At 49.6% G+C, this 27,139-nt stretch overlaps 1 protein-coding gene across 4 annotated transcripts in view; it reads right to left on the reverse strand.

Moving 5' to 3' along the window:
• The window catches only part of Ttll1 (tubulin tyrosine ligase-like 1), a 35,418-nt gene that overhangs the window by 2,662 nt on the left and 5,617 nt on the right, over positions 1-27,139 (reverse strand). The window contains exons 1-12 of one of the 4 annotated variants that reach the window (XM_006521078.4): positions 25,016-25,203; positions 23,935-24,078; positions 20,562-20,609; positions 19,765-19,925; positions 19,532-19,648; positions 16,363-16,571; positions 14,204-14,384; positions 12,434-12,568; positions 11,602-11,710; positions 10,554-10,697; positions 6,825-6,911; positions 3,751-3,914 (exon numbers count right to left, since the gene is read on the reverse strand). In XM_006521078.4, the coding sequence (XP_006521141.1) occupies positions 3,751-3,914; positions 6,825-6,911; positions 10,554-10,697; positions 11,602-11,710; positions 12,434-12,568; positions 14,204-14,384; positions 16,363-16,571; positions 19,532-19,644 (1,142 nt within the window). In that variant the 5' untranslated portion in view covers positions 19,645-19,648; positions 19,765-19,925; positions 20,562-20,609; positions 23,935-24,078; positions 25,016-25,203. Of the gene's footprint in view, positions 1-3,750; positions 3,915-6,824; positions 6,912-10,553; positions 10,698-11,601; positions 11,711-12,433; positions 12,569-14,203; positions 14,385-16,362; positions 16,572-19,531; positions 19,649-19,764; positions 19,926-20,561; positions 20,610-23,934; positions 24,079-25,015; positions 25,213-27,139 lie in introns of those variants that run through there. The other 3 variants (NM_178869.4, XM_030248606.1, NM_001357953.1) reach the window with 3 other exon arrangements.

Raw genomic sequence — 27,139 nt, forward strand, 5'->3', positions numbered from 1 at the left:
CATAGTCCCCGTTTATGTGGCCTCGTGTGAGTGGACACCGGGAGACCCTCACGGCCTAGAGCCCGATGTGATTACTTCCTGGGTGATTAGCCCACCCTCTTGGGCAAACTTCAGATCAACATGAAGATGAACTTTCATGAATTAATGACTTTATAGAATTCCTGATGTTGGCATTTAGTCTAGGGGAACAGCCAAGTGTGCCTTCCTCATTCTCTGGCTCTTGCTCCCACTCCTCACCCCCCCTCCCCATTCTGCTCCCCACCCCCCTCCACATGCTCATGGCCAGCCTCCAAAACCTCTCTCTAAGCTCTTAACTCCCTCCCCATGCCCTGAATAAACTCTATTCGATACTATACCGTTCATGTGACTAGTCCCTCATGGGGAAGGGATGCCTCAGCATGGGCCCACAGAGGCAACCCCTTCCCCACATCATATCACTCCTACACCAAACATATTCCTTCCTGTATCTTTCTTTTTATAAAACATAGCACCTGATGTGATTCAAATAATTTTAGGAAGAAAGTTTTAGGAGATGGTTTTAGTTGCTTTGCTAGAAAGATTAAAGTTAGAATCAAGGATAGAAATGTGCCCCCTTCTCATAGAATATTAAGTAAATTCCCTGCATAATAGGGAATACAATGAGCTTTATAAAGTGCACTAAGACAAGAAATGTGATCAAGGAAAAGCATTCATTCTAGGTCAGGATGAGGCCACAAGTGTGCACTATGATAAAGCCAGGTCATGTGAAACTGTTGCTTTGAACTCATAATGAGCTTACAGAGTGAAGCGCTGCTTTGAACTTACTATCAACATCCTTCTGTAACTCCCTGTGTAACATTTCTCTGTAACATTTTATCTGTGAGGTAATTTTATAAGAACTTTTGCCTAAGAAGCTATACAAAGGCTGAGAGAAAAAAATGTGTGGCTGTTGGGGCTCCATTCACCAGATGTATATGTGTCTGTCTGTCTATATGTATGTACATACATACATATGTAGGTATACGTGTATGGATATAAGTATTCATGTACACTTGTGATATTGATGAATCAGGTAGTTGGAACTGGCCAGTGTGTGTGTGTGTGTGTGTGTGTGTTTGTGGGGGGGGCCTGACTTCCTTCCTTCCTTCTTTCATTTTCCCTTCTCTGTGAAATGCTAGAAGTCATCAGCTTCTGGACCCCAGAACAGTCAGAGAAAGATAAAGGCCAGAGGTCATCAACCTTTGGCCATCATCTGATGCTATGTCCCACCTTAGTGCCTGACCCTGTCGGAGCTGGCCCCCAGCACTGACCCCTAATTTTTTTTTAATTGCACTGACCCATTGGTTGATTGAAGGCACACATGTGCCAAGGTATAGGTCAGAAGGTCAGAAGGCAGGCTGAGGAAGTCTACCATGTAGGCCCCAGGGATCAAACTTACATTGTCAAAATTGGCAGCAAGTCCCTTTACCTGCTGAGCCATCTTGCCAGCCCTTCTTCTGGTAGCCCTGCCTGCCATGTAACTTGCTGGGTAGACCAGGTTGGCCTTGAACTCATTAGAGATCTGCCAGCCTCTATCTCCAGAGTGGTGGGATTAAAGGTATTCACCATTATGCCTGGCTTCTTTCTGGTCATCTTAAAGTGTTTTCTAGCCGGGCACAGTGGCACACACCTTTAATCCCAGCACTTGGGAGGCAGAGGCAGGTGGAGCTCTATGTTAAAGGCCAGCCTGGTTTACAGAACAAGTTCCAGGACAGCTAGAGATCCTTAGGTAATCGTTTGCCGCTGTGTTGCCTGAGTTATATGCAGACATTTGCACTAAGCAAACAAGTACCAGAATGCTTTACTCTGCTGCGGGAGCTGAATGTCTCTTGCTTCTAGTCCAGAGCCAGACTCTGTGGGTGGTGTGGGGTCTGCGTTAGGGCCTCCTCTAGTGGGGGAACATTCTCTGAATGGTGCCTACGGCCTGACGCACAGGGAGTGCCAGGGTTTAAGTGCTGACAGCTCTCCTCTCGGCTGAGGCTGTGCTCAGCACTGGCATGGACTGTCACAACTGTGTCACCACATAGACATGCCTCAGCATGGAGGTGTATTTGTAGCCAGTCCCTCCAATACAATAAAGCTGTGCAGAGCTCCCTCAAGGACTAAAGCTTCTCCTATGGGGCAACTTTGGCTCCATGGGCCATCCGTATGCTATCATACTCTGGCTTATACTGTGTCTGCAGCACAGACTGAGGGTGGAGTCACCCTGCCTGTCAGCCTCAGGGTTGTCCTGGTACCAGCTCAAAGTGGGGAGGGGCAGGATCTGGATGAATGCGGAGGAGGAACACACACACACACACACACACACACACACACACCCCTGTGTGACTCTGTTCGGCTTGAAAACAAAGTGAAAATAGCTCCCACCTCTACTTCCTTCCAATAATAATGCCACTATTGTCCCCACCCCAGGCTGCCGACCTCCAGAGGATAATCAGTCACTGACTGGTTACTTTTGGGGCTCACAACTACCACCCTCTAAGGCCCCGAGCTCTCTGGGAGTTCCACCCATGTCATGTCTGAGCCTTCCCTGTGCCCCTCCACCCCAGCTTCTGCAACTGTACACAGAGAGGTGGGGAGGTGGCTACGCAGGAGCTCCACAGTGCAGGCCTGTGCTCAGATCCTCCCACCAGTGGTGCACCCGGACCTGTGTGCAAGAGTGCAGTTCACTACACGTCCCCTCGCCTTTAAACTTTTTAAATTAAATGCTTACGTGTAGGACCAGGAGATGTGGTGCACACCTTTAATCCCAGCACTTGAGAGGCAGAGGCAGGGGCAGGTGGATTTCTGGGGGTTCAAGGACAGCCTGATCTACATAGTAAGACTCTCTAGTAAGACTCTTTAGTAAGTCTCTAAAACCAAACCCAAACAAACAAAAAGTGTTCATGTGCATGCAGAGGCAGTGGAGGTTGCGTTTTTTGTTTTTTGGTTTTTTGTTTTTTTGTTTTTTTTTTTTTGAGACAGGGTTTCTCTGTGTAGCCCTGGCTGTCCTGAACTCACTCTGTAGACCAGGCTTGCCTCAAACTCAGAAATCCGTCTGCCTCTGTCTTCAGAGTGCTGGGATTAAAGGCGTGCGCCACCACTGCCTGGCTTTAGGCCAATCTTAATGGCCACCTAGCTTCACAAGGTATGGATGACTATGCTTCAGTCAGTCCTGATCACTGTTACTTTATTTACACTCCGCCCCCTCCCCAACCCCGTATACACAAGCACTGGCACTCCCAACAGGTCCATTTGTTTCCAGTCTGTAAGACAGAGCCAAGCCAGTACTTAGCTCACGAGGTACAGGGTAAAGAAATGGGCTGGAGTGTCTACAGTACCAGCCACAGATGAGAGGTGAGCCCCAGGCACAGATGAGAGGTGAGCCCTGGGAATCACTCTTTCTTTACGGGCTTCCTGAGCTGTTCAGACTGTGGCCCACAGAGCTACAGAGGTAGATTTAGGGTGTGAGCCCCACACTGTGTGCACCCTGCTCCTAGCACCTCAGCAGCCTGCACAGGTGACAAGCAGTGAGGGCCACTCCCCGTCCAGCACTCGGCAAGGAAGTATTGACTACATGGAACAGACCCAAACCACTTTTCTGTCTCCTCAACAGCTATCCCTCTCAGCATCAACAAACAGATACGCTGCCTAAGTGAGCCCCCCACCCCCCCACCCCCGATATCCTGAGGGTACCTCACCATGCCTCAGTCTAGAACGCAGGGCCTCTGCGGAACCCACACGCAGACTTACAGGATCTCATAGTTGCCAAGTACTTCCTTGGGGGGAGACTTGTTCCACTTGCAGTCGGGAATCTCGCCGTTGGGGACCGCAATGTTGAGGGTGTCGTTAATCAGGTTGTACTTAAGGATTCGATCGTTGGCGGTGCTGGATGTGAGAGACGGGGACGCGTTGACCTACAAGAAGAAAAACACATGCCCTTCGCTGTGGCGCTTCCTTCTGTGGAATGAGAGGCACGGGGAGCCAGCGTGGGTCGCACGCGTCAAGGCGCTTGTCGTCAGTTAACACAGACACCTCACACCTGCCAAGCACCTCATGTACAAGGTCACAGTTAGCTGTCAACCTGATGTAACCCTAGAGTTGCCTAGTAGAGAAACTGCTTAGATCAGACTGGCCTGTGGGCATGTCTGTGAGGCGTATTCTTTATATTCTTTTATTTATTTATTAAATATTTATTTATTATACGTATATGAGTACACTGTTGCTGTCTTCAGACACACCAGAAGAGGGCATCAGATCTCATTACAGATGGTTGTGAGCCACCATGTGGTTGCTGGGAATTGAACTCAGGACCTCTGGAAGAACAGTTAGCGCTCTTAACCTCTGAGTTGTCTCTCCAGCCCCCTATGCATTTGTTTATTTTTGTGTGTGATTCGTGTGCATGTGTGTGAGCACACACGTGTTACAGCGCACATGCGGAGGTCAGTGGATGACCTGTGGGAGCCCATGCTGCACTTCCACCACGTGGATCCTAGAGATCAAACTTGGGCTGTCAGGCTTGGCAGCAAGTGCCTTCATACCACTGAGCCATCTTGTTGGCCCTGTGAAGTCTTCATGGCTTATTTATATAGACGAGCCCAGCACATGGCGGGTGGTGTAATCCCTGGGAGGTGGGCCTAGGCTGTACAAGAAAAAGTGTTGGGCAAACCAACCAGCAGCGTTTTTCCATGGTCTCTGCTCCAGTTCCTGCCTTGGCTTCTCTGGATGACAGACCTGTATGCCAATCAAATCCTTTTCTCTCCAGAGTTATATGTGTGTGAGTGTGAGAGTATATGTGTGTGTGTATGTGTGTGTGTGTGTGTGTGTGTGTGAGAGAGAGAGAGAGAGAGAGAGAGAGAGAGAGAGGAGAGAGAGAGTGGAGCAAGAACAGAGAGAGAGAGAGAGAATAGCTAAAATTAGGATCTTAGTTCATCAAGGAAAGTGTGGCTGCCACTAAAGTCACTGTGTTTAAGATGCAGGAAGCCACCACCTCTAACTCTGGCGCCCTGGGAGGCCAGTGCAGGAGGATCATGAGTTCAAGACCAGTTCTCAAAAGAAAGAAAGGAAGAGAGGAAGGGTGGAGGGAGGGAAATATTACATCTCCCTCCACGCCCCGACTCCAGCAGCGTCAGCAGGCTTCCATTATGGAGATGCTTGCTCTTGATAAGTTGATGACCACAAACTCCATACGGAGGCTCCTCTGACTTTCCCTGCGGGGGCCATGTTCCACCCTGGGCTCTTACAAGAATCCTAGGCTTCCTGGCTTGTGTGACTGAAGGGCCCGAGCTGTGTACCTCCAAATGGACTGTTGAGAGGGCAGGTGACCAGAGTGACAGACACCCAGGATGGAGGTTCGGGCACGCTCAGGTCATCTCCCATCCTTGGTTTGTTGAGGGACCAGAGGTTCCTTGTCCACGGCCTCAGACAAGGGCACCGATGCCCACCTCTCTGAAAAGGCCACGACAGTTAATCTTCATCAACCTGATGGGATTTGCGGAGACCTAGGAGCCTCCTCAGGGCTGGGGTGACCTTCCTCGATCCGTTTGAAGGCGTGCCTCTGTATTTTCAGTTGTGGATTCTGTACCGCAGAGAGCTGAGTGCTGGCAGGATTATGGTTCTGTCACTTCTAGGCCCATCCACCAGGCTTTCTACTTTGTAAATGTTTTCCTTCTTCACCTACCTAAAGGCGATCTGAATGATTGGTTGTAATCGGCTGGGGCAGGAAGTGAGAGGGTGGAACTTCCTGGCAGAGAGTGATGCAGGGGAGAAAAGCTGATAGCAGAAGGGAAGGGAACAGACCCAATTGGAGCAGGACAGGCAGGTAAAGAACTAGTACTAGTACTAGTTTTTACTAGTAGGTAAAGAACAGGTGGCGGGTCACAGGTAGGAATAGTCAGTTAAGTTCAGACGGTAGCTGGGAGGGCTGGAGAGATGGCTCAGTGGTTAAGAGCACTGACTGCTCTTCCAGAGGTCCTGAGTTCAATTCCCAGCAACCACATGGTGGCTCACAAACCATCTGTAACGGAATCTGACCCCCTCTTTTGGTGTGCCTGAAGACAGCTACAGTGTATTCACATACACAAAATAAATAAATCAATTTTTTTTTTTTGCAGCTGGGATGCAGCCATACCAAAAGGCCTAATCTTTTTTTTTTATTACGTATTTTCCTCAATTACATTTCCAATGCTATCCCAAAAGTCTCCCACACCCTCCCCCACAAAAGGCCTAATCTTTAAACTACATTAGGAGTAGTTGTGTCATTATTTAAACTGCTAGTGGGATCGGAGACAGTCCAGCGGTATCTCAGGGTAACTCTGGGAGTGTTTCCAGAGAAGTCTAACTTAGGAGGGAAGACACACCCTGATCGTGAGTGACATCATCCCACAGGCTGGGGCACTGAGCTGAAGGAAGAAAGAAGCCTGTTGAGGATCAGTATCCGCCTTGCTCGGCTTCAGCTCTGACAGATGTGCTCAGCTGCCTCACCCATACCCAAGGCTTTCCCCACCATGAAGAATTGTAGCCTCAAACCAAATAAAGCCTTCCTCCCTGGAGTTGTTTTTGTTTGTTTGTTTGTTTGTTTGTTTTGTTTTGGGGAAGGTCAGGTATTTGATCAGTTCTGAGAAATGACGCTGTGGCTGCGGCCAGGGAAAAGCCCTGCTGTATGGTGTATATCTTCTCATTTCTAGGTCAGCCACCACTACACCCTCTCTGCTTCAAAGGGCAGACGGACTCACTTCCAAATCATGCCTTAACACATGCGGGAGAGCAATGAGAATGTCCTCTTTTCCTGTGGCACTGCTGGCCAAGGTGTCAGGGCTGTGCGTTACCTCGATCAGCCAGGGCTTCAGCTTGTCATCGATGATGATGTCGTAGCCGTAGCATTCAAAGCAGTGTTTGTCGTTGTTCATCACTGGCTGCGGAGTGACCAATAGGTTATAAAACCACATCCTTAGAGACCAGAGGGACCCTCCCACACTGTGGGCTTCCTGTTACACACTTGAGCGTGCATGCACATACACACACACACTTGCACACACACATATACATCCATGCACACATATGCATGCACACACTCGAACACACACATATGCACACACATATACACACATATGCATGCACACACACAAACACACACACATACAAACACGTGTGTGCACATACACACATTTGCACACACACATATGTGCACACACACAAGTGTGTGCATGTACACAAATTTGCACACATACACATGTGCACACACATACACACAAGTGCGTGCATATACACTCATTTGCACACACATACATATATACATACACATGTGCACACACACCAGCAGGCTACCCCCTATGCCTCCCAGCCCTGTGCAACCAGGTTCAAACCAGATTATAAACCAAATAAGAAGAGTAAGCCTATTTCCTTTCTATTTCTGGATTTCCCTTGTAATTTCAATTCACCTAAATACACCTTCAATAACCTTTCCCTGCGTACTGAACAAGGGACAGGTGTTGGGAGCTGGAGAGATGGCTTAGCTGTTAAGAGCATTTCCTGCTCTTCCAGAGGACCCTAGTTCAGCTCTTGGAACCCATGTCAGATACCTCACAACCATCTCCAGCATCAGGGCCCCAATGCTTCCAGCCTCTGTGGGCACCTGCACTCATGTGCACGACCACAGGCAGACACATACACCTACGCATAGTTAAAACTAAACAAAAACACCTTCTTCAAAAGCTTGGGAGTCACCACCCAAAGAACCTAAGAGTGGGTGCCAGACTGCAGGGGGCCAGGAGAAAAGCCCTTCTGTGAGGCAACTGTGCACAAGGTGGCTCTTCTCAAGGAGGAAGATGGGTAGCCTGGGAATTTTCCATCTCTCACAGCACTATCCCACGTCCCCAGGCCTTGTGTCCTCAGGTCCCACATAAGTGGGTAGGTCTGTCAAGGACCAGCCAGCTCAGTAGCTGTTTAGACCACGCTGCCCTCAGATGTAAATGTAGTTTTTATTTACCAGATGTAACTGTCATCTCAGAGGCTGACTGCTGAATAAACTCACTCTTTCTAGCTCTTTCTGAACTCTGGCTGGCTGGTTCAACTCAGCTGTTCTGGCTCAAACAGCTCTCCCGAGTTGATTCAGACTGGCTTCTCTCCGGTTCTGCTCTGCTTGGAAAGACTGCCTCTGAACTCTAGGAACTGAACAGCTCTGACTCAACTGCTCTGCTCCTGACTGAGCGTTCAACTGAACTGCACTGATCTGATCTGATCTGATCTGATCTGAACTCCTCTGAACTGAACTGGATCACAAATGAACAAACTCAGCTTGGCTCGGCTGCACTCAAGGCACTGACTCCTGGCTGACTCACTCATGGCACTGCTCTTACACAGCTTCTCTTTCCTGTGTCACTCTTGGGTGTATACAAGGAGAGGTTCTGATACATAAGGTCTAGTTCCCTAATTGGGTCTTGATTTGTCAATAAAGAAGGTCAGGAGCCAATTGCTGGGCTGAAGGTATAGGTGGGACTTTCTGGGGGGTTCCAAGAGGAAAAGGAGACAAGGAAAGGAGAGAGGAGGTGTTTCTGCCATGCTTTGGAGGAGGAAGGATGCTGCAATCATGTACGGCCTCAAGGAGAGCTAGGGCCTGGGGCCTCCACTAAGGGCAGGTCGCCAAAGATGTTTGGCAAGGACTAGGTGGAACAAGCCCCTAAGATTAGTGCAGGAGGAGAAATGGAGATAATAAATTGGCAAGAACAGGCCTTACCAGGTGGGAGTTATCTGTGCTCAGCAATTGTGCCTAGCAGGCAAGTTCTAAAGTCATAAAACTGTCTGTGTGTCTTTTATCGGAGGATTCAAGGGTCTCTTGAGTGGGCTGGTAACGAACGTTACCCCTCCTGGAGCAAAGGCAGGTAGACAAAGAAGCCTGGTGAGAGCTAGTTGCATCCGACAGGAGCAAAGCTGGGTGGAACGAAAGGGAGCTGGGAGGGGCTGGCAGCGTGGCAGCTCCCTGAAGAGGCGGGAGTGTGTTTTTTAAAATGACATGAAACAGGTGTACCCCATCCCTGAGTCATTCTGTCAAAATACTTCTCTGATTCGTCACTTTGTCTGCCCCTCAGTTAGACAGCAGTTTCAAACACAGCTGCTTCCTTTTACAAACTAATTTTACCTTAAAGGTATATACTGAAAGGCTTCTCTGCATTCCAGCCGGATCACACAGGCCTAGGGCTCTGGATGTGACCCCTTGCCAGAGCAGCCAGATTGCTGGATTAAAATCCCTCTACATTCAGAGGGAGAACTGAGGAACTCTGGGTCCTGCAAGTGACCTCAGCTGTGGATGACTTCCTGTTCCTGATGGTAGGGGGGATGGGAGACAAGGAGACTGGCTATGGGTCAGGAGACTTTTCCTCTGGGGTCAAAATCCCCCATTTTCTTGTGAGTTATATGGAGAAACAAAGACACCACAGAGACACCATCTGCCAAGTCCTGAAAACAGGGAGGGACCAGCACAGCAATATCTATTCCTACCTTTCGCTCAAAATTAGCAGTACACCTGCCTAGAAACTACAAACCAGTGAACAAATTAAAGACCAGGTTAGGAACAAAGGAGGAGGCTATTCTCAACCATGACACAGCAATATTAAGCTGCCTGAAATGAACGCTGCTGAAACTCTCCTCCCCCACCAGGGTTGGCTGATGCTCATGCCAAAATAACCACCAAGGAAGGCTGATTGATGGTGGAGAGGCAGAGGCAGGCAGATTATCTGTGAGCTCCAGACCACCCTGGTCTACACAACATACTCCAGGCCATCCTGGTCTACATAGAGCACTCCTGGCCAGCCTGGTCTAATATAACAAGCTCCAGGGCAACCACGGCTACCCAGTGAGACCATGTCTCAAAGTAAGGAAGAAAGGAAAGAAAAAGAGATGATGTCCCCACAGAATTAACTAAGCAGGGCTTACAGGGGCTTCAGAGATTGAAGCAGCAATCACACTAGCACTAGGTCCTCTGTGATTAAGGCATGGCTGTTATCTTGGTGTTTTTTGTGGGCCTTCTAACAGCAGGAGTGGGGGTGTCTCTGATTCTCACATGCTCTTGGGACCCTTTTCCTCCTGGGTTGTCTCGTCTAGCCCCGATATGAGGGTTTGTGCTTAATCTTACTGTATCTTGTTATGTAGATATCCCTAGGAGGCCTGTTCTTTTCTGAAGGGAAACAGAGGAGCAGCCGATCTAGGGGAGATGGGGCGGGTGCTTGGAGGAGCTTGGAAGGGGAAAGGGAAGCCAGGATGGAGAGAATTAAAAAAAAAAAAAAAGAGGGAGATGACGTCAATAAGACGCTATACTCCTGCAGAGGCGTCAAGGTCCGTGGCCCTATCAGAGGCTGACCACGCCCACCTGGGCAGCGCTGCCCCGAAACCGGCCCCAATCCCTTCCTAAAACTGTCTCAGCCCCTGGCTGACGCATGGGCAAGGATGAGACCAGAAGCACTCTGAGCTGTGGAGCACTTTTGGAGAGCTGCTGGTTAGCCCAGGGCTTCCCATTGGGTTTCCAGGGCCCGCCTGCCCCGCCCCGCCCCTTTGTCACTCACCGCCACGGCCTTGAGAGACTGCACGATGATCCAGTGGATTTCATCAAACAGCTTGCTGGTCACCTCTCGGCCTCGGGTGCTCTCCAGGTAGAGACGCAGGTTGTTGACAGTCCACTTGCCACCGTGGATGTGGTTGTAGTCCTCCTGGTGAGGGAGGGTACATGGCTTTCAGGACTCTGCCTGGAGGAACCCAGCCACTTGCCCTTAAATGCCTCCTGGGTATGAACAGAAGGGATCCCTGCCCAGGGGCGTCTGTGCCATCCACCACATTGTTACACACTTCCACTGGTCTCATAAGGGACTGTGTACACTCAGCCCACACTGCAAAGTGCTACCGGGGCGCTCGCTTCTCCCCTCCCCAGAAGCTGCTCTAGGCAAATGCTTTTGTCCCGGTGTTATCACAGCAGTGGTAACCCTAACTAAGAGAAATGTGTATGCTAATATTTCTAGCACTTGAGAGGCTGAGACAGGAGGATAGCCTGGTCTACTTGGCAAGATTCAATCTCAAAAATAAATAAATAAATAAATAAATAAATAATAAACAAACAAATAAAAAAAGACAGCGGGGCATTGTAGCAACTCCTTTAATCCCAGCACTCTGGAGGCAGAGGCAGGCAGATCTCTGTGAGTTGCAGGCCAGCCTGGTCTACACACACAGCAAGTTCCACGACAGCCAAGGCAAGACTTTATCTAAAAATCAAGGAAAACAAAATAAACCACCCACTTCAATAAATAAATAAATAAATAAATAAATAAATAAATAAAAGGGGGAGGGGTGCTGGAGAGATGGCTCATTGGTTAAGAGCACTGACTGCTCTTCCAGAGGTCCTGAGTTCAATGCAAACAATGTTTCTCTACCCTAAGTAAGTAATTTAGGTAATGCGCCTGGGACAGCCACCTCTGCTACTCTGAGTTGCTTCTGGACCTCGGGCCACTGGGTCGTGGGATGGCTCTCCCAGAACTCGCCTGCTCCCCTCTTGCAAATAAACATGAGAGAGAATCCCATGAGGCCAGGCGACCTCCTGACGCACAGAGAGGGGACACTCACCCCATGCTTCTGGATGGCCACGTTGGTAAGGTGGACAAACATGTTGTCGAGCTCACTGGTACTAGGGGTGTACTTCACTGTGCAGAAGCGGCAGAACCCAAGCTTGTACCTTGAAGAGAAGGCACACTGAGTCACTGGAGAGGGCAAAGCAAATCTACCTGCTGCCAGGCAGCAGGGGGCGCACATCTTTAATCCCAGCACCGAGATGTGGGAGGTAGGGCAGAGGCAGGCAGATCTTTGGGTGTGAGGCCAGCCTAGTCTAAAGAGCAAGTTCTAGGAGAGCCAGGACTACACAGAGAAACCTTGTCTCAAAACAAAAACAAAACTAAATAAAAAAAAAGAAAAAGAAAAACTGAAAATGCACCAGTCGGGCTAGAGAGATGGCTTAGCGGTTAAGAGCATTGACTGCTCTTCCAGAGGTCATGAGTTCAAATCCCAGCAACCACATGGTGGCTCACAACCATCTGCAATGAGATGGGATGCCCTCTTCTGGGGCGTCTCAGTCCACTCAACAGAAGAGTGGATGTTAGCTTCCAATGCTTTGGGTTTCACTACGTAGCTCAGGTTAACCTTGAACGCTCAACCATCTCATCTTTACTTCCCGAGTGTTGGGATTACAGGTGTGCACACCACACCCCACTTGCTTCAAATGCCCAGAAGAGTGGTCCTCTTATTTGTAAGATGTCCGGTAGTGTCTAGGCCAACTGCTTTTACACAGAAGCCACCCGTCTGATACCCTCCCTGAGCCAGGTGCTGTGAGTCCCCCATGTCACTGAGTCATTCATGACACCATTATGATGTGAGCCCCACGGAAGCAGAGTGTGATCCTTACATGTAGCAGCGCAGCGGGCGGTACGTGGACACCAGGACATACAGACGAAGGTCAAACTTCCTTCCACCGATGAGCAACGGATTATTGATATAGACTGAGATCACGTACGCTTCTTTTGTGGACTGCGACACAAACCTACGGACATCAGAGAAAGTCACAATTAGATTGTAAAAGATCACGGGATTAAAGGAACAGCTTGGGAAGGAAAGAGGTGACAGCTTGCTGGCCGCTGTGATGGCTAGTTTCCTCCTTAAATTATTAATTGTATAGGTGTTTTGTCTGGATGTATGTCCTGTCACCACACACACAGGTAGTGCCCCTAGAGGGACTGGACAGTTGTAACTTATCTTGTGGCTGAGAATCAAACCTGGTCCTCTAGAAAAGCAGCCAGTGTTCCTCCCTTTAAAATTTATTTGTTTTTATTTTACGTGCATTGGTGTTCTGCCTGCATGTATGTCTGTGAGGGTGTCAGATCTTGGGAGTTACAGACAGTTGTGAACTGCCACGCAGGTGCTGGAATTTGAACCCAGGGCCTCTGGAAGAACAGTCAATTGCTCTTAACTGTTGAGCCATCTCTCCAGTCGCCTGTTAGCTTTAATCATTAGATTCACAAAACCTAGAGTCATCTGGGACAAGTCTCACTGAGGCACTCTCTACACTGGGTTGACCTGTGGGCATAGCTGTGGGGAATGTCTTTTTGTCTGTCTGTACACTGTGTGCAGGCAGCACAGGTCAGAAGAGGTATTGGATGTCCCGGAACTAGTTATTTCCGTACAGTTATTAGCCGTATTGGTTCTGGGAACTGAATCCAGGTCCTCTGCAAGAATGGCAAGTGCTCTTAACCACGGAGTCACCTCTCCAGCCCGCTATGGGGGACAATCTCAATTATGTGAAAAGACAGCCTACTGTGAGCAGTACCATTCCCTACGCCAGGGATCCTGAAGAAAGCTATTGAGCACAAGTAAGCCGTAGGGCATGTGCATATTAATCCTCTCTGCTCTTGACTGTGGAGATGAATGTTTCAGGTTCCTGCCTCCTTCACTTTCCTGTGGTGGAATGTAACCCGGAACTGAGATTTAAAAATCAACCCCTTCTTTTAGGAGTTGTTTTATCACAGCAACAGAAATCAAACTAAGACAGCCACTGAAGTCAGACATCCATACACAGCTGACACGCTCTAATACAAGAGGAAGCTCTATACTCTGGGCACTCCTGAGGGTGAGTCATCACTTCTGTGAAAGGATCACGCCAAGGCCCTGCTCCAGGTGCTGCCAAATGGCTAAGGACTGACTCTTCAGAGGCCGAAGGGAGCTGCTAACACAGGAAGAACTCGACACCACCTGCAACCAACCTGTGGTCCGCTCAGGTGCCTCCCCGACCCCCACCCCCCTCAGGCCACTGCTACTCTCCCCAAGCTTCACCCTGGTGACCAGTTCTATCGGGTGCTGCCGGTGATCTCAGATCCCTCAGCCACAGAAATGAGAGCCCCCCCCCCCCCCAGCTCAGAAGCAAGTGCCTCACTGCCACACCTGTGCCTGCCTCAAGCAGTTTGGGAACCCAATGGCCTACTAAGCCACGGCTCATGACCTGTACCACATGCCCCATGGCTTACAGAGGGGAAATCTGTGCTTAATTATATGTCTTCAACCACACGAGCCCTGCCAGGGTGCCACAGAACGAGTACATGGCTGGAAAAGCGGGCAGGGGCTGGCCAGCCCATGACCGAGGCCGCAGTTCAAGGGGAGTGGGGGTGGGGTGTTCTCAACTCACGAGGACGTCTTGCTGTCCCGGGACCACTTTTTGATCTGCGAAAGCTTATTGATGAGGAAGATGCCTTTTCCCTGTGCTTTGCCACATGGCTTCATGATCCAGGTGCTGGACGGGCTCTTCCGGAACTCTTCCACAAACAGGTTGTAGTCGGCGGGGAGCATGTAGGTGACGGGGACAAAGTCTGAAGTAAAGACACCCATTGCCATAAGAAGTCTGAAGTAAAGACACCCATTGCCATAAGTGGCTGCCCACCTGGGGCCCAGGGGCAGGAAAACATCACCATGGTCCAGGGCTCATCAGCACACTGTCCTCTCAACCCTGAACCTACACCACGGGGCTCCTGCTGTCCTATCCCTGTGTGTACTAAGAAGGGACCCTGTTGAGCTGTGTGCACAGAACTCTGCAGACATACATCACCTAAACCCCGAGTAAGCTGCCTGCTAGGCAGCTATCAGTCCCACTTAGCAGGTTGGGAAACTGAGACCAGAGAAGTTGGTGATAAAATTCTGCCCAGGACTTGGAAAGATGGCTCAGTAATTAAGAACTCTTGGCTTCTCTTGCTTGGGACCCAGTTTCTAGTCCCAGCACCCACACTGCAGCAGCTCACAACTATCTGACTCCAGTTCCAGGTCGGCCCAATGCCTCCCTCTTCTGGTCTACCTGGGTACTGCATACAGGTGGTACACAGATGTTAACAATCAGACAAAACAGCTATACACATAAAATAAAAATAAAATCTCAAAAAACAAAACAAAACCAAACCATTTTTTCGTTCTGATCTTGTTTGGGATCCTGAACCGCCAAGCACATTGTTTTGATCTCTAGGTATACCAGGGACACTCACCATCCCTGGGTATGGCTCAAGAGAGTGGTAGCACTGGGCACACCTTTGTCCATTCTACGTTTCTCTCTAAACAACCCCATAGGAACAGAGACTCAGAGTCTGAACCAAGCTCAGTCCTGCCTGCCCACCTGGAGACATCACAGGCAAAGCAGACGGCCACAGAACCTGCTCCAACCCACTCACCCGGCAAAGCCAGCCACCAATCCCTCCGAGCTCCTGAAATGATAACTCAACGTGCTGGTTGGCTTTTATCAACTCAACACAAACCTAGACGTGTCTGGGAAGAACAAATCTTAAGAAAATGCCTGGGGCTGGAGAGATGGCTCAGCGGTTAAGAGTACCGACTGCCCTTACAGAAGTCACGAGTTCAATTCCCAGCATCCACATGGTGGCTCACAACCATCTGTAATGGGATCCGATGTCCTCTTCTGGTATTCATGAAGACAGCTACAGTGTACTCATATAATAAAATTAATAAAAAATTCCTTTAAAAAAGAAAAAGAAAAAGAAAAGAAAAAAAGAGAAAATGCCTCAAAGAAAAAGCAGTGGTGGCACATGCCTTTAATCCCAGCACTCGGGAGGCAGAGGCAAGCGAATTTCTGAGTTCGAGGCCAGCCTGGTCTACAGAGTGAGTTCCAGGGCAGCTAAGGCTACACAGAGAAACCCTGTCTCGAAAAACCAAAAAGAAAGAAAGAAAGAAAGGAAGGAAGGAAGGAAGGAAGGAAGGAAGGAAGAAAGAAAGAAAGAAAGAAAGAAAGAAAGAAAGAAAGAAAGAAAGAAAGAAAGAAAGAAAGAAAGAAAGAAAGAAAGAAAGAAAGAAAGGAGAAAATGCCTCTATCAGATTGGCCAGGGGGACGTATTGAATAATGATTGACATGAGAAGGCCCCGCCCACAGTGGGCGGGGCCATTTCTCTGCAGGTGGTACTGAAAGAAAGCAGGTTGAAGCCTGACCTGGTGGTGCCTGTCTTTAATCTCAGCATTTGAGAGGCAGAGGCGGGCAGATCTCTATGAGTTCGAAGTCCTAGGATAGCCAGGGTCACACAAAAAAAAACCTTTCTTGAAGAGAGAGAGAGAGAGAGAGAGAGAGAGAGAGAGAGAAAGCAGGTTGAGGAATCGACAGATAATGAGCCAGTAAGCGGCGCTCCTCCATGGCCTCTGCTTCAGCTCCTACCTTGAGTTCCCGCCCTGACATCCCTCAATGATGGCCTGTGACCCAAGAATTGTAAGCTGAAATACAGTTTCTTCCCTAGGATGCTTAGGACCTGGGGCCGGGTGGGGGCGCTAGGGCGCAGAAGGGGGCGGGAAGGCACCAACCCAGATAGAGGTATTTTCCATTCTCGTCTTTCTCCGCCAAGGGACTTCCTTCCTTCTCCAGCTCCTTCCTGTATCTCTTAATGTTCTTCACCATCAGGTCCTTGCGGGTCAGCTCGTAGTGGTTGGGGAAATGGTTGACGATCTGGTCGTCTGACAGCCGGTACCCAGTTTCTACGCTGAACACGTTGCGAATGGTTTGCACGCTCATCCTGAATCAGGCACAGAAGGGACAGAAGCTGTGTCTGAGCGCGCTCCGGTACTCGGTCTTGCCAGTCTCCCTGGAGCCCTTATTGGTTACCAGTGTACTCCATGGCAGCAGCATGTTATGTGCACTCGGTGATGACGGGCCAGGCTGAAGGACAGGGTAGCTTTGACCCTGTGCCTTGACACTTGTGTCAGGTCCCAGGTAGAGCCCATTCACTGCTCACTGGCTGATGCCAGGCTCCTGGATGCCCGTGCTGCGTGCACTGAGGTATGAAGGAGCACTGGACCCCCTGGAACTGGGGTTTCAGGTAGTTGTGAGCAGCCATCTGGGTGCTGGGACTCCAACCCAGGTTCTCTGGAAGAGCTCTTAATGGCTGGGCCATTGTTGCAATCCCGTCAGGATGACTGTTAACACAGCTGATAGGTAAGGCTGGGCAGTCCCTCTCAGAAGCTAACAACGTACCCAGATTCAGAAAAAGCATCTAAACGTGGATGTGCCTATGCCCCACATAAGATGGGTGCCTTCTGATTCTATAGTGAAGCCACTGTCCCCATCAACCGCAGTGTTGTCCATCATCACTGAGGGACAGGGCAGATATACAAAGGAAGGAAGGAAGGGTGGCTGGAACTGATGAAGGAACTTCTGAATAGCAAAACAAGGCAGCCTGCCACAGGCCTCCCTCTGTCCTCCTCAAAGCTGCCCCCACCCCACAGAGCAAGCTTAAATAACTGTCCAGGCTACCTACTCCACGATGACCCAAACGGAGGGCCTTTTGAAATGTCCTATCATGGGACAGGTCAGCCACACAGAACCATTGAATCTCAGGGCTCGGCTTCCCTAGATGACAACATGGGACCTGACCCCATCTCTCTCCCCACAGTTTGGGCTTCTTTGTAAGAAATTTCCAGACAGGGTTCCCCTTTGCCCAAAATATCAACATTTAACATTTTCTAGCAGTTAAGGGCTCCTCTTTATTTAATTTTAAAAACCCTTAAGTGTATTTGTATGTTTGTGCATATGGAGATATATGGGCACTCATGTGAAAATCACGAGAGCCTGGGTCCTCAGCATCCAGATAAGAGCCAGGTGTGGCAGCACACATCTGTGAGCTAGCACCGAGGCGGCAGAGAGAGGCGGGTCCCTGCAGTGTGCGCAATAGTTCAGATAGTCTGAATCCGTGAACTCCAGCTTCAGTGAGAGACTCTGCCTCAAAAGCCAAGGTAGAGAGCGATAGAGAAAGACCCCGCATATTAATTTATGGCTGCCACATGCACTCACACAGACATATGGAAACCCGAACACAGATACACATGAACACACACACACACCAGGTAACATGGTGTATGCCTTTAATTCCAGCAGCTGCGTAGTGAGACCCTGTCTTTCAAAAAAAAAAAAAAAAAAAAAAAAAAAAACCTCTAAAGCCCTTTGTGATAGTGCACACGGCAGTCTTGGCTACCTGGAGGCTACAACAGAACTGGATGAACCCAGAAGTTGAATGTAAGGCTGGGCAAAAATAGTATGATCCCTAATGCCTTCTCCCCAAAAGGTAAGATAAAAAGAGCTCCAAAACACTCCTTACCTGAACAAGGCAGGCACTTGGTGCCCTCCATTGGTACTGTGGGTCTAATGAATGACCTGTCACCTGCCAGCCCCACCTCAAGTCACTGCCCAGGCCAGCCCTCCCTTTCAGAGCTCAGTGGGAAGAGGTGCCTCACTTTTCTATCTCTGTAACAAAACATGGTGACCATGGCGATTTATAAAACGAAGCATTTGAGGGGCTCAGGGTCCCAGAGGGTTAGAGTGTAGAGCCATCGTGGCAGACAGCAGTGCTGCAGGCAGGCAGGCAGGCAGGCAGGCAGGCAGGCAGGCAGGCAGGCATGCTGGGAGGCAGGCAGGCAGGCAGGCAGGCATGCTGGGAGGCAGGCAGGCAGGCAGGCAGGCAGGCAGGCAGGCAGGCAGGCAGGCAGGCAGGCATGCTGGGAGGCAGGCAGGCAGGCAGGCAGGCAGGCAGGCAGGCAGGCATGCTGGGAGGCAGGCAGGCAGGCAGGCAGGCATGCTGGGAGGCAGGCAGGCAGGCAGGCAGGCAGGCAGGCAGGCAGGCAGGCAGGCATGCTGGGAGGCAGGCAGGCAGGCAGGCATGCTGGGAGGCAGGCAGGCAGGCAGGCAGGCAGGCAGGCAGGCAGGCAGGCAGGCAGGCATGCTGGGAGGCAGGCAGGCAGGCAGGCAGGCATGCTGGGAGGCAGGCAGGCAGGCAGGCAGGCAGGCAGGCAGGCAGGAAATGGTGCTGGAGCAGTAGCTGAGAGAGATCGCATCTGACTCATAAGCAGAGACAAAGAGAGACGGAGATGGCAAGAGCGAGCTAACTCGACTCCGGCTTTTGCAATGCCAGCCAAAGAGCAAGAAACAAAGACACTAGACAGTTGACCAAGAGAAAAGAAGATCTGCAAACACATCTCAGGGGAAAGCCTAAATGAAGTTTAGGCCAAGCCTGATAACCTGGTCCTGATGAACGAAGCTTCAGGTGACGAACTGTGAAGGAGCTCCCAGCCACAAGCCTCTTCCATCACCCTGGCTCTTAGAGACCGACCTGTCACTGGTCCCTGGCCCCGCCAACACTTTGGAGGCTCCTTAGTTAACTGGTTCCAAGCACTGAGCTCAGCTTATTCTTTTTTAAAAACAATTTTTTAAACCTATTTTATATAGGTGAATACACTGTCACCGTCTTCAGACACACCAGAAGAGGGCATCAGATCCCATTACAGATGGTTGTGAGCCACCATGTGGTTGCTGGGAATTGAACTCAGGACCTCTGCAAGAGCAGCCAGTGCTCTTAACCACTGAGCCATCCCTCCAGCCCTGAGCTCAGGTTATTTACACAGAGGCATAAAAGGTGGAGATGCCTCAACAGGCTCAAACTGACGATCTATTTGGAAAACACAAAGCACAACTTTGTCCTCTTACCAGTAAAAATTCCAGTCTTCATTTTCTGTCACTTGGATCCACCCTCTCTTCTCGAAGTTGTTGATTAGTACCGACTTCTCAATGTCAGTGACCCACTTCACCCTTCCCGCCATGATCCTGGAAGAGACCCCTGTCCTTACACTCGGGAACGTCACCATCGGCCAACGCCACACACCTCCCCCAAACCAAAGGCATCCCCTAATCACCATGCAAAGTAAACATCATACACTCACCCTCTACCCCACAATTGCTGGTAATGTCTAGAGACGTCAGGAGGTCACCATGTATGGGGAAAGAAGAGACACTTCAGGCATCTAGTATGGCGGAGGATCAGGGACACTGGTCAACACTCCACGTGCAGACAGGCCTCCAGCATTCCATAAATGCCCAGTCCCTATGTCAACCAATGATAAATGGGTTAATAACAGTCACCACGAGCATCCAGTGGCGCCTGTATCAGGAACCACAGAAGAGGCACGAGGGCTAAAAGAACAGAAGGGAAGCAGGTGGGGAAGGTTGGACCCTGGACTGATCTCTGATAACGTTGCAATCGCTTGCACATCCTAGTCTGGGCATCTTCATCCCTGTCAATCATTGCCTGTCTGCTTATCTTTCTTTACCTCTCTCATTCTTTCTGCCGGTTTGATTTGTTTGTTTGTTTTTTCCTTTAGGACAGGGTCTCTCTGTGTAGCCTTGGCTGTCCTAGAACTCAATCTGTAGACCAGGCTGGTCTTGAACTCATAGAGATCTGCCTGCCTCTGTCTCCCAAGTGCTGGGATTAAAGGCGTGCGCCACCACTGCCCAGCTACCTATCTCGTTCTAATCGTGCTTAAAAAAAACACCGTAAGATTTTACTTATTTTTACTTTATACGTATGGGCATGACCACTCACAGAATGCCTGTTGGTGTGGCATACGCGCCCGTCCTCATCCTGCTGAGAAGGAGCCTGAGCCTAGGCTGGCCACTCATGCCTCCTCCTCATAGCCACACATTCTCTGTCCCCGCCCGCCATGGGAGTGCTAGCACTTACCATAGGTCCTTCCGCAGCTCCTGGAGCGCTCAGAGTCTCTTGGCGTCACTGACAAAAACACAAGCAACACAGAACTGACAAGTGACACAATTTTGGAGCAAATCTTGACCAGCTAAATAGATGCCCAGGGATGGCGTCTTGGTTAACAAATGTACACAGAACAGGCTCCTAAACCATAAGGTTTTTGGAGTAGCCAGTCAAGGCAGGTCACATGTCCTCCTAACACATAGCAGGCAGAGGCAGGAAGTCCCTTTAAGTTTGAGGTTAGCCTGGTCTCTGTCAGGTCCAGGCTAGTCAGGGCTATAGAGAAAATACATTCAGGTGCCTTCAACCCCAGTATTTAAGAAGCAGAGGCAGGCCAGGCAGTGGTAGCGCACACCTTTAATCCCAGCACTTGGGAGGCAGAGGCAGGCAGATTTCTGAGTTCAAGGCCAGCCTGGTCTACAGAGTGAGTTCCAGGACAGCCAGGGTTTACAGAGAAACCATGTCTCAAAAAACCAAAAAAGAAAGAAAGAAAGAAAGAAAGAAAGAAAGAAAGAAAGAAAGAAAGAAAGAAAGAAAGAAAGAAAGAGAGAGAGAAATTGAGAGGAGAGGAGAGGAGAGGAGAGGAGAGGAGAGGAGAGGAGAGGAGAGGAGAGGAGAGGAGAGAAGCAGAGGCAAATAGGGCACAATGAGTTTGAGACTGGCCTGGTCTACATAGTGAATTCCAGGACAGCCAGGGCTATACATAAAATCCTATCTCAAAACAAAACAAAAACAAAAACAAAAAAGAAAGAACCTCTATGGTCACTGTACACACATATATCCATACACTCACAGAGGCACACACATATGCACAAGTAATAAAAATAAATTCTTAAAACTTAGCCATCTGAGGTGACCAATGCTCAGTCACTCTACTGAACATTTATAGAAGACAATATGCCACCCACCTACCCCAGTTGACTGGGTACAGCCTTCACAAGAGGGAAAACAAGATTTCCAGTAGCCATTCACAGCCTAGCTTTTAAACTACCTGTTCAGCAATGACAGTCACTTGGCACAGCAGAGAGCTGACTGCAACAATCCAGCCCCAGATACCATGACAGACACATAGGACAAGCTGCCTTAACAACACAATGACAGTGAGATGGCTCAGCAGTTAAGAGCACTGGCTGTTCTTCCAGAGGTCCTGAGTTCAAATCCTAGCATCTACAAAGAAGCTCTCTTCTTATACATGCAGACAGACTACCCACACATTTAAAAAATGCATAAATAAATTTTAAAATAAACAATAATAAATACAACACTGTGACAAAGCTTAGGTGTGATCCTGAAGGAGACAAATCAGGTTATCAGCTGTGTCCCAGAAAATCCCCTATGTCCATACAGGGTTCGATATAGCTCTGCTAGACAAACACACCGGCCTGATGGCCGTCCCAGTGTGACCCAGCTGGTTCTTGGACATCTGCATCAGGTGAAGCTACCAGCTCCTGGGTCACAGTACCAATGGTAAAACCAGTAGTCTGTTCAGGACCTGCAAGGCCAGCCCGGCCCTACCTGTGCCACCACCTCCTATTTGCGCCATCACCTCGGAGCCCATGTCTCCCAACAGCCCTTACTTCTGCCTCTCTCCAGCTCCTACTTTCTTCCATCCCCTATCTACCAAACTGAATGTCTAGAGCCTGTGTTCTTTCCGCAGATCTGGCCACTCCCAACAGTAGCTTTTCCTGACAGCCCATCTTCAATTCTCCAGACAGTGCCATGCTTTACAGCAGTCCCCTGCTGTCCACAGAGGAAGCACTCCAAGACCTTGCTTGATGCCTGAAAGTCTACATAAACTGCATTTCTTCCCATCCTTGCGCCTGTGACAAGCTTGTACATCTCCACTTAAGGAAAGCTCTTTCCAAACAGCCAGGATTGTCAGTCCTACACTTTGGGGCCCACTGTGGGTAAAAAGCACCCTGAGAATTCAAGAGGAAGAAGAATTACTGTTTCAGGCAGGACAAGGCAGCTGGAGGTTAATACTTCCGAAAAGTAATCACAAGGATGGACCACTTACAACACAGTAGCCATTAATTTCTTGGGGCTGGAGAGATGGCTCAGTGGTTAAGAGCACTGGAAACTCTTGTGCCCACACTGCAGCTTAAAACTGTAACTCTGTATCAGAGAATCTGACCTGTTCTGGCCTCCACATGCACTGCCAGCACCTGCCATACAAGCCATGTGTAAGCAAAAACACCCATTATTTTTAAAAGAATGAACTGTTTATTTCTAGAATCTTCTGAACTGAAATCATGGAAGGTGAAACCATGGATATGGGGAGTTACTCTCTCTGGCACACATATTGTGTGTTGGCTTAGTTTGGCTCTTACTCATGGTGTGGCTGGCCCATGGGCCATTACCAGCATCATAGCATCTCATGGAACTGGTTAGAAAAATGGCCTTTTGAGAGTGGGGTGTGGCTGATTGGTAGACCACTTGCCTGACTTACAGGAGGCCAGGGGATTCATCCCCAGCACAGGAAGAGGAAAGGGAAAGGGGAAGCCAGGGAGGAAGAGGGGAGACAGAGGCGGAAGTAAGATTGGGTCTTGCCTTCCCCCACCAGTGATGTTCTAACTCAGATGCTTTGGAGGACCCAGGGAGCTGTCAGATGATGCTTACACACGCTCAGCGTTGAAATCCATTTGTCCACTTCATGTATGTCTCAACTCAGACACGTCAGCACAGGACTATCCCCATACCATACCTCCTGCTGAATCCCCAGCCCCCAAACAGTGTCTGGCAGCAGCAGGTACTTAGTAAGTACCTGATGAATTGTGCCAGGCCTGGTGGCACCAGGTCTCTACTCCCAGCACTGGGGAGGCAGAGGCAGGCAGATCTCCATGAGTTCCAGGACAGCATGGTCTACCTAGTGAGCTCTAGGACTCCACAGAGAGACCCTATCTTAAAAACAACAACAACTAAAAAAAAATTAAAATAAAATAGGTTGGCAAGATGGTTAAGCAGGTAAAAGGGGTTGTCTTGCAAGTTTGGTGCCCAGAGTTTGATTCCTGGAAGGCACATAAAGGTGGGAACCAAATCTACAACGTTATCGTCTGACATCCATGGGCCATACGTAGTACAAGTGTGTCCACATATACATAATGATAAAAAATAAGTGGAGTCCTGCATGGTGGCACTGGCTTGCAATCCCAGTGCTTGGGAAACAGAGGCAAGGGGATCAAAAATCTAAGGTCATCCTCAGCTACATAGGGAATTCCAGGCCAGCCCGGAGCTACATGAAACCCCCAAATAAATTCCCTCTGTGGAGGAGCAGATAAGTGCTACTCAAGCCAGTCAGTGAATGAGAGGAAGCCCAGCCCTCCATGGTGGAGAAACCAGCAACAATCACCTATAAAGACCTGGCTTCCTAGGAACATGCAGAATGCGACTCGGGGGAAGATGGGCAGCTCAGAACACTTGCTTGTTGGAGTACTCCAAAGAGCTTCAACCTCTGCTGTGATCACAGCCGCAGACAGGAGTCAAGGCAGCCTTCCTAGGAACAGCAAGATGAGAACTCACCAGAGTCTCATCACCCTTCTGTGTCCAGCCTCAGAAAGCAAGGTCCCTGCTTCCCACACTTTGACATTTTTACAAATCAGGGTCAGTGACGTCACGACGACACCAGGATTCCCAGTATCTATATTCTTTTCCAACAAGCTTTCAATGAAAGGGGCGGGGGGAAGCTATCTCTAAGAAAATAAGACCTAAATGGCTGGAGAGATGGCTCAGCTGTAAGACCCAGTCCTGCTCTTGCGGAGGACATAAGTTTGGTCCTCAGCACTCAGCACACAACCTTCTGTATATAATTCCAGCTCCAAGGAGCTCCCATACGCCCTCTTCTGGCTTCCACCAGCACTTACACTCACGTGCACCCCCACCCCCACCCCCGCGCACTGAGACACAAACATATACACATAATTAAAAATTAAATAATGAAGACTATTTAAATAAAGAAAATAGTATATAATACTGCACATCCATGACCTCCACTCCTCTCCACACCACTGTAGGTAGACAGTGCCATGACCTAAAGTGGCTGTCTACTAGTATCTCCCATTCATTGACAGCACAGCAGGGCTTCTCTTTTTGTGCCGCCATATGACATCACTGTTTTATGCTCATTAAGTGTTTCCCAAACAAAGCCTGTTTTACCAAGACCAACTTGGTTTGCAAGGCTATACTTCCTGCGTCCAGTTGAGGACGCAGTCCCTGCAACACCCCCCCCCCACCCCACCCCGCCCGGGCTCCACAGAGGACCACAACTCCCAGATCCCCCTCCTAACAAAGAGGGCAACATCTCGGGTCGGTGCAGTCTTGCAGAGGAGCAAGTAGAGCAGCCTTGAGCTCCCCGTACAGGTGCGGCGCCCCCCAACCTCCCCCAACAGATGCCACCTCAAACAATACAGGCTGTGGATGCACTGAAAGCCTACCTAGAATAGCCGGTAAGAAAGATAATGATGCAATTACAGCAGTTGAAGGCACAAGGCAAGTCCCAGGATATCAACAGAGAAAACGACGTTGAGCAGCGGAGACACGGACTGGGTAGCAGAAGCTAAACCGCCCGGATCCTTCACGGGCAAGCCCGCCTGCGCGTGCGCAATCTCCACGCGCGGCCACGCCCACGGCGCACAAGACCCCGCCCGCCCGTCCTCTCTACTGCAACCAGTCCGCCTTGCTCACTCCACTTCCGGAGAGGTGTCCTAGCAACCGAGAACGCGAAAACCGCTGGCGCTACTGCTTCCTGATTATTTTTTCTGTCCATGGTTGTGACACCTTCTTTCCTGCCTCGGTATTTTTCTGCGAGTTATCTATCCACCGCTTAGAGGCTAGAAAGCGCAAGGTATCCTATCCGCGCACCCTTCAGGGCCAGAAATGAGAGTTGTAAGGGCCAGGGCCAGCGGATAAAGGTGCTTGCAGCCAAGCCTTATCAGCTCAGTTCGACTCCCGGGACCTACATATGTGATGGATGGAGAGAACAGATACCTACAAGTAGTCTTTTGATCTCCACTCGTGTGCCATGTTGAACGCACCCCCTCCCCACGCCCACACACAATAAATGTTATTAAGAAATTAGTGAAGCCGGGTAGTGGTGGCGCATGCCTTTAATCCCAGCACTTGGGAGGCAGAAGCAGGCGGATTTCTGAGTTCGAAGCCAGCCTGGTCTACAGAGTGAGTTCCGGGACAGCCAGGGCTACACAGAGAAACCCTGTCTCGAAAAACAAAAACAAAAAACAAACCAAAAAAAAAAAAACCAACAAACCAAAAAAAAAAAGAATCTGGAAATTGGCTCAGAGGTTTAAAAAAACGTGCTGTGTTATTGCATAGGACCCACGTTCAGTTCCCAGCACCCATGCCAGGCTCCCCACAACCACCTGCATGTAACTCCAACTCGGGATCAGAAACCGGAAGCCAATGGCCTCCATGGGCCCCTGCACACATGTAAAAAACATTCGTGCACACACGCATGATAAAAACATAAAAATAGGACTGGAGAGATGGCTTGGCAGTTAAGAGCACTGACTTCTCTTCCAAAGAAGGGCAATACCCAGCACCCACATAGTGGCTCACAACCTTCTGTTAACTGCGCATATGGTGCATTGAAATATGTGTAGGCTAAACATACACACACACACACACACACACACACGAATAAAATTTAAAAATGAAAATTAAGTCCAAAAAAAAAAAAAAAAAAGACAGGATACAAGATGACAGACTGAGCTAGGCATCTGGAGGCCAAGCAGGTGCGGGGCAGGGTTAGCCATTGTCTCCTACTGACACTCCACTTTGCCATCCAGAAATCAGAGATGACGATTAACTCGTGTTTCTGAAGTTGTAATGTAATGTGAACATTTCATTCGGCATGTAGTGACAACAAGGGGCCCTCCCAAAGGATTTGAAGCATTTGTCCAGACGGTATGTTTTGTTTTGTTTGTTTGTTTTTTGTTTTGTTTTGTTTGTTTGTTTGAGACAGGGTTTCTCTGTGTAGCCCTGGCTGTCCTGGAACTTACTCTGTAGACCAGGCTGGCCTCGAACTCAGAAATCCGCCTGCCTCTGCCTCCCAAGTGCTGGGATTAAAGGCGTGAGCCACCACGACCGACTCAGACAGTATGTTTTATGTGTGCTGAGCTGCTGTGTCTCTGTGTGTGCGTGTGTGTGTGTGTGGGGACCAGAGGCCATTTCAGGTGTCTTTCCTGAGACACAGGCTGTGTAGTTCCTGAGCGGAGCACCACAAAAGCCTCCGAGGCACAAAAATCTTCAAAGCAGCAACAGGCTCCTCCCACGGCTGCCACTGTACACTGTCCCACAGGAGCTGTCCAAAATGACGTCTCCTATCAAAATGGTGACACCACAACATCTCCTCAGCCTGCTGCTGTCCGGGGAGCTGCAGGAGCTGTCCACGGTGACGAACCGCCTTCTCTGCACCCTTCAGGTGCCATCCAACTGATACACTTTTCCTGCCTCAGCCTACTGCCAGCATGAGGAGCTGTCCCCGGTGGCAACCCCTTCTTCCCTGCATCAGCCTACAGCTTTCTTGAAACACCACAGCAGGC

This window comes from Mus musculus, chromosome 15 (assembly GCF_000001635.26).
Source record: "Mus musculus strain C57BL/6J chromosome 15, GRCm38.p6 C57BL/6J".
Lineage (NCBI taxonomy): Eukaryota > Metazoa > Chordata > Mammalia > Rodentia > Muridae > Mus > Mus musculus.